Source organism: Lasioglossum baleicum, unplaced genomic scaffold (assembly GCF_051020765.1).
Source record: "Lasioglossum baleicum unplaced genomic scaffold, iyLasBale1 scaffold0555, whole genome shotgun sequence".
NCBI lineage: Eukaryota > Metazoa > Arthropoda > Insecta > Hymenoptera > Halictidae > Lasioglossum > Lasioglossum baleicum.
In genome coordinates, this window is record NW_027469615.1 from 5,799 (window position 1) to 18,579 (window position 12,781).

The 12,781-nt window shown below is 33.8% G+C and overlaps 1 protein-coding gene, 1 non-coding gene and 1 pseudogene across 2 annotated transcripts; 1 reads left to right on the forward strand and 2 right to left on the reverse strand.

The window, feature by feature from the left end:
* Positions 1-1,043: 1,043 nt before the first annotated feature.
* Positions 1,044-4,581, reverse strand: LOC143220254 (uncharacterized). Its single transcript, XM_076445939.1, is given in 9 exon segments — positions 1,044-1,194; positions 1,196-1,302; positions 1,304-1,412; positions 1,539-1,690; positions 1,692-2,888; positions 3,025-3,171; positions 3,247-3,467; positions 3,548-3,901; positions 4,281-4,581. Coding segments are annotated over 9 exon segments (2,739 nt in total).
* A 5,082-nt stretch (positions 4,582-9,663) lies between these two features.
* On the reverse strand, positions 9,664-12,153 carry LOC143220252 (dual specificity mitogen-activated protein kinase kinase 6-like; annotated as a pseudogene).
* Positions 12,097-12,203, forward strand: LOC143220255 (U6 spliceosomal RNA). Its single transcript, XR_013011606.1, has one exon. It is a non-coding gene; the product is annotated as a U6 spliceosomal RNA (small nuclear RNA).
* The last annotated feature ends 578 nt before the right edge of the window (positions 12,204-12,781 follow it).

Below are 12,781 nucleotides of genomic sequence, written 5' to 3' on the forward strand. Positions count from 1 at the left end.
TATATATATTCAAATCTGATGTAAAGAATGTCATATCTACAAGTGCAATCAGATGGATATTTTTTCTCGTCCATTTCTACATCTCATTTTTTTCATTTCTATGTATGTTATAATTTTTCATGTATATAAATAAGCGCTAGCAAAGATTTTCTTTATTTCTTCTATGAGCACAATCATCTAATCTTCTTTTTTATATCTCCACGTATATAGACAACTTATAAATATACGTGTTTTTTTTACATATGTATTGTATTGCATTGTGCTATTGTATTGCATGTACTTGTCTTTCTGTTATGACAATGAAAAATGTGTTTTCTCCTTGATCCATGATATATTAATACACTTTGCACACGCACACACACACACACAAAATAACTATTGTAGGCACGTGTCATTATTTTCCTTCCTTTCTTTTTATGTCATACTCTTCTTTACTCTTTGATATAATTGTTTCTTTGCACTGTCTGAAATGAAACGTAAAAATACAAAAATATTGATAAATTCGTATAAACATATGCGTTCCAACTTATACTCAGTTTTCTTTTTCTCTTTCATCTGTTATATAATTCGTAATTCGTAGATATAGTAAATTATCCTATATCATGATATAATTACGGAAAATTTCTCAACTAAAAATTGTCTCAAGAATAATCTTATCATAACGTTAAATATTTACTAACAAAGATTTTTATCGATCTCACATTATAAAATAAGATTGGAATACACGGACGAGAATTTACTATTTTACAGTATCCTGAAGTACATTTCGTACGTGGTTTTGTCTATCCGCAAATTTTAACTTACCTTAAAATAATACCATAAAATTCAAAATCATATTCTTAAGAAAACATAAAGAAAAAAGATTCCAATAGAAGTGTTCTTACTTAATAATTTACAAACGAGAATAGATTCTTTTTCAACTAGCTATATCTTCCCGTGAAAATAGAAAAGCAAGACGCGAAGTAAATAAAAACATGATAAGGGTAAGAAATAATACCCTGTGTAATGTAACAAGTAATATAATTAATGTACGTTATCTTATCTCATTTTCCGAGGCGCTTCATACGAGATCGTGAGCTTAATGATCTAGCATTTGGATTATAAGGTGATTTAACTTTCTTAGCCATTCCGGAACTAGAATTACATCCCGTATTTGTAGGACCAATCGTAGAGCAAGCTCCATTCCAGTAATACTGTTATTTGCTTTATATTGGACGTCAAGGAGGAAGTCCTTGTTCTACTTGATTGTAGAAATCCATTATTACTAGGCTGCTTCAATTTACTCGGCAATGAAAGCCGACTTTTGCTTTACCATTCCATACTGATGTAGTAATTGTGCAGATATCGTGTGACCAGTTATGTCTACATTACGTGAACGCAATGTTTTTACAGGTATCGCCGCGTGTGTAGTGTGTCAAAGGTGTATCCGACCTGGAATAAAAAAGATATAAATACCATGTAAGAAATTGCGAAAATACCATGTGTAAATATAAACTCATTACGCACGAAAAAAAAAAATATTAAATGATAAAAAAACCGACCTGAACCAATGTTGCGGAACAGTTGTACTATCCGATGAACCTATAATAGGCATAGTTCGATTTATCCTCTACGCGTTGCAATTACTCGAACGATTACTTCTTCCTTCATCCCACTCTCCTGCACCAAGACTAGCAGCCCACAATTGTTTTCAACAGACCTTTAATAGACGGTCTTCTGATAGCCTTCACTGGCGTAGCTTTCTTTCTCAAATTTCTTTGGAAATTATTAAGCGAAGGTAGTCTTTCCTGTAAAGGTACAATGGTAGCATCAGCCGTAGCACGTTTAATGTTGGATTCTGCGGTAGGCCGACCAAAACTATTATTTGTATCTTTTTTAGCCTGATCCGCTGGGTTATTTTCGTCAACCGGGTTCGGACGATCCTCTAAGCGTGTGCTTTTAATGCATGGCTCTTGTAATATACACGATTCTTCGACCGTATTAACTACACTCTGTGATATTGCAGTGTGTCTTCGTTTAGTATCAACAGTACTACCGCTCGTTTTATTTGCAGAGATAATCACGCCTTCCTCTACCGCATTCCCCGTCACAGACACTTTTGTACTACGCCACTTAAGCCTAGAGTTTATATATGTTTTCGATTCTAACGAACCCGCATCCAGGAGAGTATTTCGTAAATGTGCAGTTAAACTGTGCCTTCTTGTACTTCTGACTTCTTTCCATAAAGCAGAGAACAATATGGGCTGTTTATAGCATGATCCATTTAATACATTAGTTTTTACTTCGTTTTTACTACGAACAGTATTACCCGACATAACATCATTGCTCTCTGTGTTACTAGAAACAACTGTGGAAGTGTGTGTATCATCACATTCACTAGAAAATGCACTATGGTGTATCACATTATTTTCTGGTTCAGGTGACTGTTCAGATATCGAATTCTTTTCTTGAATTAGTATATCGTGCGGTTCGTTTGTCGTTTTTGTTTGTTCTTTAACACTTTCAGTTGATACTGTATCAAGATCGATATTATCTACTTCTATACTTTTTTCAAATATTTCACTACTTGATGTTTCTGCAACTTGAAGATTTTCTTCTACAGAATTTTCCTTGATATTCGTTCGTATTTCATTCTTTTGATTGTGATTTTCTTCTAATTTTTCTACAAGTGATATATCTTCCGAATTTGATTCCTCTTTATTTTCCTTAACTTCATCAGAGATAGTTGGTTTTTTGAGGTCAGTATTATGAGTTATTATCGGGAAAGGTCTTGATATGCTTGGAGGAACAGGATTGCAATTATGTTTTTCTGGAATATCAGCAATTGTAGGTGCAGGTGTATATATAATATTATGTGTTACAACACATTCCGTCTGGCTCAGCAAAACCTTTTAAAAGAAGACAGGTGTTCATTTAATAACAGATTATTTTTATTGTTATTTCCATAAGAAAAATCAATTTCATTTTATAACATCTATTCTGAATCCTTTAAGAGTATTTTTTACTATTTTTAATAACGCATACCTCACTACGAGATGAGCCTGTTGGATCTAGCATTAATGTAATCACGCTTGTATTATCTGCACATAGTCGTTTTGATAAGCATTTTTTCAATGCTCTATCTACCAGACTTTTTGAAGGGTTTATCCATAGTTGAACATTGTCAGCTTGCTGTTTAAGATAGCCATTAGGACTATATCTTCATATATATCTAATATTTTACTGTAATTAATATGCTAAACATACCCCATTACATGTTTGTTGTGAAGCAATAAGATGTTCCTCATTCTGTCTATCTGCAGCCTGAACAATAGCTACTGCATCATGAGGTGTTATGATATTCCATAAACCATCTGTTCCAAAAATAAGACAACGATGTGATTCAACATTAATTGCAACTACTTTAACATCTGGTTCACGAGATACAACAAATGTGTTCAATTCAGAATTATAATTCCAAAGATCACCTATGAAACACAAGATTTTTAATCAACTAATGATTTATATACCTTTATGGGTTTCTTTTAATATATTAATGATGATATACCTAAAGATCTAGCAACAGCAAGAAAAGGAATTTCATCTGTGTGAGTCGATTTAAGAACTGGTCCTTTGAGTCCTACACGAGGTCTGTTTCAAACAACTCTAGTAACCTCAGACATACTAACGACTTTACCACCAGCCTCACGCATCCTCGTCATTTCGTGCCCACTTTCTGGTTTATGATCCTTAGTTAAAACTTCAACATTCCACTGTGGATCACCCTTTACTTGGTATCCCAGTATTATGACAGAATGTCCTACATGGCCTAAGTAAATCTTGCCTTTACGAATGAAAGCTATACTAGCTGTGGTCCCAGCTGTAGATGGAAATCCAGATGCATTTCTTGGCCATTTGTCTATCATAAAAGTAGATCTTCATTAACATTTATGTTTTTCCGAAATTGATTTGGTAAATCAGTTTTTATGATTCTTCATTTGATAATAAACTAATTGATCATAAAAAAAACTAACAATATCGAAAATTTTCTCTCAACAACTTTTTCTTCGAATTCGAATTTTCAGGTTAGCTCCGATTACATATCCTAAATTCTAATCTAATCGGGCACAGGTGGTAGGGAAAATACGCGAGAGATTGAGATAAATTCGTTAAAAATGCTAAATACGCTAGATTTTTGGATAAATGTACTTGAAGATTGTTCGGATTTTGTAGAAATTCTATAAGAACCGATAAAATAACAAAAATAACAGAGTAGAAAGCGCAAATAAGATTTTTATCAAGCTCCCACCACATCGCATAGTGCGTACTCACGTATCCGTCTTTGATCGCTCGAAGCACATTCTCGACACGATCACTCCAGAAATCCTTCTGTTCCACGATAGCTTTCATTAAACGTTCTTTGGCAAAAGTGGTCACTTCGCCGCCACCGTGGCTGTCAAATATCCCGAAGAAGGCATATTCCGGATCTTTGTCATTCGGTGTCGATTGAAAGGCCAAGCTTAACCTGTCCTCCATGTATATACGACCGCCCCGACTACAGTGTTCGGTCACTCTTAGGTTAACCCCAATACTCAACGGCATGATGGACGCACAGATGATACGGGAAGCCGTCGAGACGAGACTTTTCTCCCTTCACTACGCACTCTTTCGACGCGCACAGAGGAACAGAAGCTTCGTATTTACTGAGCAGGTTTGCGCATAGTTCCAGATATACCAGATACCACATAGCACAATAACATTGTGCGCAGCGGAGTAGGGCAGGAGGGGTCATCCCCTCTATGATTTCATCGTCTCCAAAGCGCTGCACTACGTACAACGTTTCTCGAGAATCTTCAAATTGAAGATTTTCGTGCCACGCAATTCGTTCTCTCTATTTCCGTTTTTTATCTTCGGATATACCTCTATCAGTTCATTATAGAAATATATACGAACTAGTTTCTCGTATACGAACATTTCTTCAAATCAGCACTATGCTGTGTAATAATTATATCGTAGTGAGAGTTTCTGAATATTTTACGCCGCGGAGTAAAACACGGAATTTAAATCGATTCGCGCGCAAAAAGTTTCATACCAAGGCATTAATAATACATTATCTATAAGTTTGATAAATTGTAAAATGTTTGGAGTATTCACATTTCCAAGATAAGGTATTCCCGTTAGTTCTATTTTCATGAAGCATATGTTAGGCGACGTATAGTTAAGTTATCATATAGTATAGTTATCACAATTAGACGATTCGATTTGCTGCGTTTCGAATTTAACTGGGAAACTAGATGTGCTCATGAAATTTCCGAAAACACTCCGTAAACAGTAACTCGGTTATATTAGGTTGGGGAAAAAGAAATCCATTATTTTTACGTGAACTTCAAGACTTTATTTAACATGTTTTGCATTGTCCGATTTAGGTCAAATATGCACCATTTTGTTCTATAATTTGTTGCCATTTTAATGGTAGCTTCATTATGCCTCTCTCATAAAAGTCTTGGTCCTTATTAGCGAAAATCTCCAGCAATTGATTTTCACACTCTTCCATTGATGCCAATTTCTTATCACTAAAAAAGTTTTGCAATGCAAGAAAAAGATGGTAATCGCTTGGTGCGAGGTCCGGACTGTATGGTGGATGCATCAAAACTTCCCAACCAAGCTCCCGGAGTTTCTGACGAGTCACTATAGAAGTGTGTGGCCTGGCGTTGTCCTGATGGAACACGACACCTCTTCTGTTGGCCAATTCTGGCCGTTTCTGGTCAATTGCTCGCTTCAGACGGTCCAGTTGTTGACAATAGATGTCTGAATTTAATGTTTGGCCATATGGAAGCAACTCGTAATAAATGATTCCTTTCCAATCCCACCAAACGCAAAGCAGAACCTTCCTGGCCGTTAGTCCCGGTTTGGCCACCGTCTGAGCTGCTTCACCGCGCTGTGACCACGATCGCTTTCGCATAATGTTGTCGTATGTGACCCATTTCTCATCCCCAGTCACCATCCGTTTAAGAAATGGGTTGATTTCATTACGTTTGGCCAAGGCTTCGCAGATGGAAATTCGATCCATCATGTTTTTTGGTGTTAATTGGTGTGGCACCCAAGCATCAAGCTTTTTTTTAAACCCAGCTTTGTGCAAATGGTTTAAAACTGTTTTGTGGTCGATCTTTAACTCCTGGGCGATGCTACGACTACTAACATGCCGGTCCACTTCGATGATTTCAGTGACTTTCTCGACATTTTCGACGACGGGCCTGCCTGTGCGAGGGGCATCCTTAACGTCAAAAATACCCGAACGGAATCGACGAAACCAAAATTGCGCGTAATTAGCTGTTACAGTATCGGGACCATAAACACTATTCACATTTTCAGCCGCCTGACTTGCATTTTCGCCCTTATCAAAGAAAAACTGTAAAATGTACCGAATTTTCTCTTTGTTGACTTCCATCTTTAACGCCGTGTAACTCAGAACTGAATGGACAAAACAAAAAACTGCAAACGAATTCTTTTAGTGCGAACTGTTACCTTGACAACGAGCATAAATTTGAAATTGTTTGATCGATAATTTACGAGATATCGATCACTACAGCCATCTACCGAAAAAATAATGGATTTCTTTTCCCCAACCTAATATTATCCACACCGACGATCACCCATGCAGAATATATCACGTCCCCCTTCCGTTTCAACATTTTCTGTCTATCCCCACTATCGTGGAAACTTTTACTTTGTCCCTTTCCCATCGGGCCGCCACATCAACCTCGTTGCTATTCATTCCGTGCATCTCGGCTTACGCAGTTTCTACGTTGCCGCGTTTTCTCCGTCACCTTGAAGATATAAGTTACATTGTAATATAACCATTTTAATTACCGATTTATTACAATTTTTACAAAAGCAAACAAAGCCGGGGTAAGGTTAAATAAAATATATGATACTTATCAAAGCATGTAATATTTCGATCGTTCTCAAATTTAAGTTTCCCTCTTCGTTTGAATAGTGGTATCTAGGAAACAAAAAGATCCAGGATATGATTTTTAATTTTTTTCCAAAACTGATTAGATATCAGAGTAACTTCTCTTGTTACATGTCTACATTGTCTTAAATAGGATTAACACTAGGTTTACGGGACCCGTAAATTTTTTGAATGGATTACTCCAATTATACGATATTAATAGATTTAATCAACTTATAGTAAATTTATTAATATTGTAATTGTTTTTAAATTAAACTCAGGGTACTTTTTTTTTTTTTAATAAGTGGTCTTTTTTATTCGTAAATATGACGGGTCTCCATAAAGATAGGTATACAAAAAACATCCGTAAACCTAGTGTTAAAGAGAAGAGGGACACAAGTTGTACCACTGTAAAGCTTCCCTAATCATCGATCAAATTTTCGATTTTTGAATCCTTTTATCCCAAAAAGTCTCTAAGTTCAAGCCTGTATAACCTAATATTTGCATCTTTTTCCATTAAATTTCGGCTTATCGAGATACGACCATGTTAATTGACTAATTAATTAATTATCCGTGAGGGGAATTATTTCTAAGCCATAGGAAAGTTCGTTTCTTATGTTGCCCGCGTTCCCAACAGATACAAAGTAATTAGTATATAATTCTTACATCTATCATATATTTCTCATTAGCGAGATCCTTTTCACTCGTGCTTTCTCTTAATTTTGATGATAAAAAACTCTTCAAATAGATTCGATATAAACATTTCTCTGAGTGGTTGTGGCTTGTTTGTGTATTAAGTGTAATCAATTTCCACAAGCACAGTACTCCCTCTATCGATAGAACAAGATATGGCACGGCTATTGTGAAATGGTACTATTTCAACTTCAGCAGTTGGTCGAAAATGTTACCGAACGGGCGAGCTAAACTTTTGGATAGCATTGTTATAGTCGATAGCGAACCGCCATCTCCGCGTTGTCCTTCTTCGACACCAAGCAGTGGAGTCGATAGCAACAAAGACAGCCTGATACAAATAGAAAAGGATGATGCTAGTAGTATCGGTAAGTATATCGTTTGCCGCTATGTAACATCTGCCTCAAAATAAAAGATCATTTTTCATTGCATAACAACGTGTGAAGATTTTTATAACTTTTAGATATTTTTTAATATTTATTTTTTTATCTCTCGTACAAAAAAAATCACAAACATAAAACTAACAGTGGAATACTTTATTACTTTGATAATGCTAATAATTCATTGTTCTATTCAATATGCTTTGCTTATCTTTTCACGAATTAACGGAATTATTTATATAAGAAATATTTCTATTTATAGCCCAGAGTTTAATATAGGTATGAACTACATTTTCGTAAATTTCATATTTCATAACGTTTGCAATGCGTTTGTATTCAATTCTGAATAAATTTTGAGTTCAGATTAAATTAATGAAAAAATTCGTTAGAAGTACTTTGATTTTATAAATAGCTTTTATTTTTCTCTTATATTAATTTTAATTGTATCTATAATGTATTATTAATTTATAGACGCAAACGATGCATCCGAGAGACGATCTATTATGACCGGTCATGGTGTTCGCGGGTCGTTACCTGATGTTGCAGTTGTATTATTGCGTCGTTCGTTATCTATATAAAAAATATTAATAAATACATTTGTTTTCTTCAAATAAATATTATTATGTTGGAGTGTTTCTTCCATTGCATTTATATTGTGACATTTTTAAAAGAACTTTAAAGAATTTAGAACATTAAATGGCAAAGAAGGTTAAAATTCTGAACCAAACAGATATTGTATGTTTATCATTATATATTATTGTGCCTATGCATAAAACATATACTTATAAAATATCTCTATAATTATCTGTTAATCATATATAAATTAATATTTTATAAACATTTTCATTAAATTAGAAATATATTTTCTAAATTTAGTGTCCTATGAAAATTCTTCCACAAAATTGAAATTAATTAATATTTACTACATCACGTCAATAAAACAATATAAAATTAACTTTTTACTGTTTTGATCTACTATTATAGTAAGTAGATAATTATTTAATTATTGAATACTTACAACAAAGATTATGTGGTACAATATGTTTAATAATTACATTTATCAAATATTTCTTACATAATTACAGTTTGTATAAGTTAACAAATGTAATTAATTACATTTTTTCTAATTAGATCCTTGTATAAAGTATGTAACTTTCATATTACTTTATAAGTAAACATTGTTTTAGTTTGTGTTATTTATATTGATACAATTACTCTAAAACATGATTTTAATATTATTACAATAATTGCATATAATGTAATTGTTACATTACATAGAAATATTTAATTTAATCATGTAAGTCTTTATAATTTGAATTTTATTAAACCGTGAGAAAATATTTGTATATTATTTACATTGTTTTCCTCTCTGCTTGAAAAATATTTACTAATCCAGAAATATTATTAATGTAAATTATATTTATATGTTAAGTGTTGAACAAACAAAAAAGTAAACTTTTCAAGAACTAATTTTTTAGATAAAAGTTACACATATTTTGTTTTACACTGTACTTCAATATACTTATGACACATGTATAAGTAAACAATACAACTGATAAAGATAGATATAGAGAACTGATCAAATAACTTCGATACATAAAACGAAGTTATATTAAAAGGCATATAACACACCATATCAAAAACATAAATATATTGTGCTAGTTACTCCATTTCAGGTAAATCTAAAATTTGTCCAACAAATTTAACAACATTTATGTCCTTTTTGGCATGTTCTCTAATAAAATCAAGTTTGAATAATTGATTATAATTTGGACGGGCAGTATAATCGTTCATTAAACTAAAAAACAAAAAAAGACAATTATTAATCGAACTATATGTAACAAGTATTAAATAATATTATATATGATTAAATTTACCGTTTATTGATGAATTCTTCGAAACTGACTGAAAATTTACCAGCTGGTAACTTTGGTGCTTCAGCCTTTACAGATTGTTTTAAATGCTCAGAATAAGTGAACCCCAAGATTCATAAGGAAATTTCCCTGTTGCTAGATCTGATGTCATATTGTGAAGGTTGGGTCTATCCTTTCTGGCTAAAAAAAAGATTATGATGGAGAATTTATTGAATAGATAAGATTAAAGATATAATAGCTTATGTAAAAAATTTGACATACAGCCATGTATGGTTTTTTACAATCAGCATCGATAGTTTTGGCAACAGAATTTACGGAATCTACAAGAAATACCAAAATCACAGATCTTGACTAGGTTTTACATCTCTATGAATCACTCGCAGCTGTGAATGCAGATAATGTAATGCACTTACCATCTGTAAACATTTTCAAATTCGAATTAAAGAATTCGATATTATAATAGATAATATGCCCTTTCTTATGGTAAATTGACTTTGCCTTACTGCAAAAGCATTTTTTCCTAAAATATCTTCAGGAATGGCATGTCCATGCGTATATGCTTTTGTATAAAACACACACACACACACACACACATATATATATATGTTTAAGTTACTTTGCAAGTGCTTTTATTGATTATATCCAAATGCAATATTTCCAAGGAAATCTTAAATTCAATAATTCTGATTTTAATGAAAGTTTATGTAAAACGTAACATGTCAGACATGGAGTAACTTCTTATCTGTGGGAAATGTTTTTAAGAAGGTGACATCAATAATTAAAATTTTAAAAATATTTTCATTTTTTAAACAGGATTATTAACATTTTTCAAATAAAATATTTTGAATAAAATACTCTATCACCTTATCCTGAAAAAATTGTTCACTGTCAAATCTCGATAAAAAGATAAAAATATTTTTAAAACTTCATTTCTTGATTTCACATTCTCAAAAACATATCTCCCTGATTACAATTGTTTCACATAACGTTATGATTTACACATCACAAAATTGCTTATATAATTTTAATTTTCAAATTTCATGCGAAGGAGATAAATAATTCGATGTGATAACACATGGCTGTAATATGACAAGATACAAGACAAGAATCTGTCAGTGGTATTGGCGGGAAGAATAGGGTAAGCGTCGGATGGATATCATTAGGAGTGGGAGAAATTGAGATTCCCCTCGGCACCCCTCAGACTGTTTATTCTCACGTCGCTGATATACAGTTCTCACTGACACTATGATATCTTAAGAAACAAACAAAAACCCACTATGTGTCGAGATAACAGAAATGGAATGGATAAAACTTTTCAAGCCCCGGGGAGCTTAGCTTGTGTAGTCTTAGTCTACATATTAGCTATAAAATTGCATTTATGCCTATGTCCATTGCGCATTGATTTTAATGTTTAATTTTCTATTTAAAACTTTGATATCAAATTTACAACAAAAACAGGTAAAGGTTTGTTTTCCTGACTTTGCGCTAAATCTTATTCTTTTCTGGTTTTTTAAAAAATTGACTGTATTTTAGTATCAATAAACTTAATTTTATTTAAGCATTTATTTGAACAATAATTGCAGCTCGGTTTTAGTTTCCGAAATATTAGCCACATTTTTTTAAAGCTATTTCGTTGAATTTTATTCGTAGCTCGGTCATTCCGCGATTATTGAAATCATTGATTTTTTCGAATTAAAAGTGTTTATACCAATTATTCCCCGAAGTCATATAAAGTTCAATAATATGTACGATAAACATTTGTATTATTTTAAGATACATATAGCAGTGAAATTTTCTTTTTATAGAAAATTACTTTTAAAAACATTATAGCAAAAGCAAATATTTTTAGATTTTATGTTCAGAATATTAAAAAACATTTCATTTGACATTTCATTATTGATATATCGGAAGAAATGAATTATTTTATGATTTAATTAAAATTATACCGTCGAAAATCATTAGATAGACAGGTTAGTGTTAACATGCCTGCAGCGCATGCGTGATGAAATCAGCTGTCTTCGTTACATGTAAAACGGTTTTTTTTTTTTATGAAGTTTAGTGATGGATAAGTAATGGAGCGATTATAAATATACGAAAATATCTATTTATTGACAGTAAAATATTCGATGTAAAGTGTAATGTGAGCATTCAAAAAAAGATTTGTATAACATGCGTGCATTGGACACTACTTTTTTTTTTTATATCAGTTGCTTCCAGGCAAGTACTTGCTTCGGCAGTATATATACTAAAATTGGAACAATACAGAGAAGATTACCATGGCCCCTGCGGAAGGATGACACGCAAAATCGTGAAGCGTTCCACATTTCTCGGAGCAGGTTCGAGAAAAGAGGAACCAAACCCGTTCTCGCGTGGAAAGGCGGTTTCCGCGAGCAGGCCACAGACTCGCCGTTGCGCCTGCGAGACATTAGTCCGATTGTGTGATCCGGATAATGTCCGGCGAAGAGACCCTGGTGGTGTGGCAGTCCCTGCCCTTTGCCGACCCGCCGCCAGGTGGACCGCGGGCAGCCGGGTGATGGCCCGACTGCATAGGGGATCGCGGTCCAGAGTGGACGTCGTCGCGTGGTGGTCGCGCGGCGTCGTTGAATGTAGCAAAGAAAGAGCCATGATGGACGAAGACGGGCCCGTTGGCGATCGGTCGAGCCGCGGGGTGAGTGCCCACTACGCCTGACTTTCTGGTGCCTCCCAGAACGGAGAGGAAGGTCTCCGCGGGGGTTTTAGCCGGTACAAATCCTGCATAACCCCGTCCCTCCTCCTCAGGAGGACAGGGTATCTTGTCGAAGATTTTCTCTGCATCAACAACCCCCACACCCTCAAATCATTGTCATGTTATAAAATGGAAACTGTTAATTACATATTGTTTTTTAGTTTATATTCTATTTTTAATT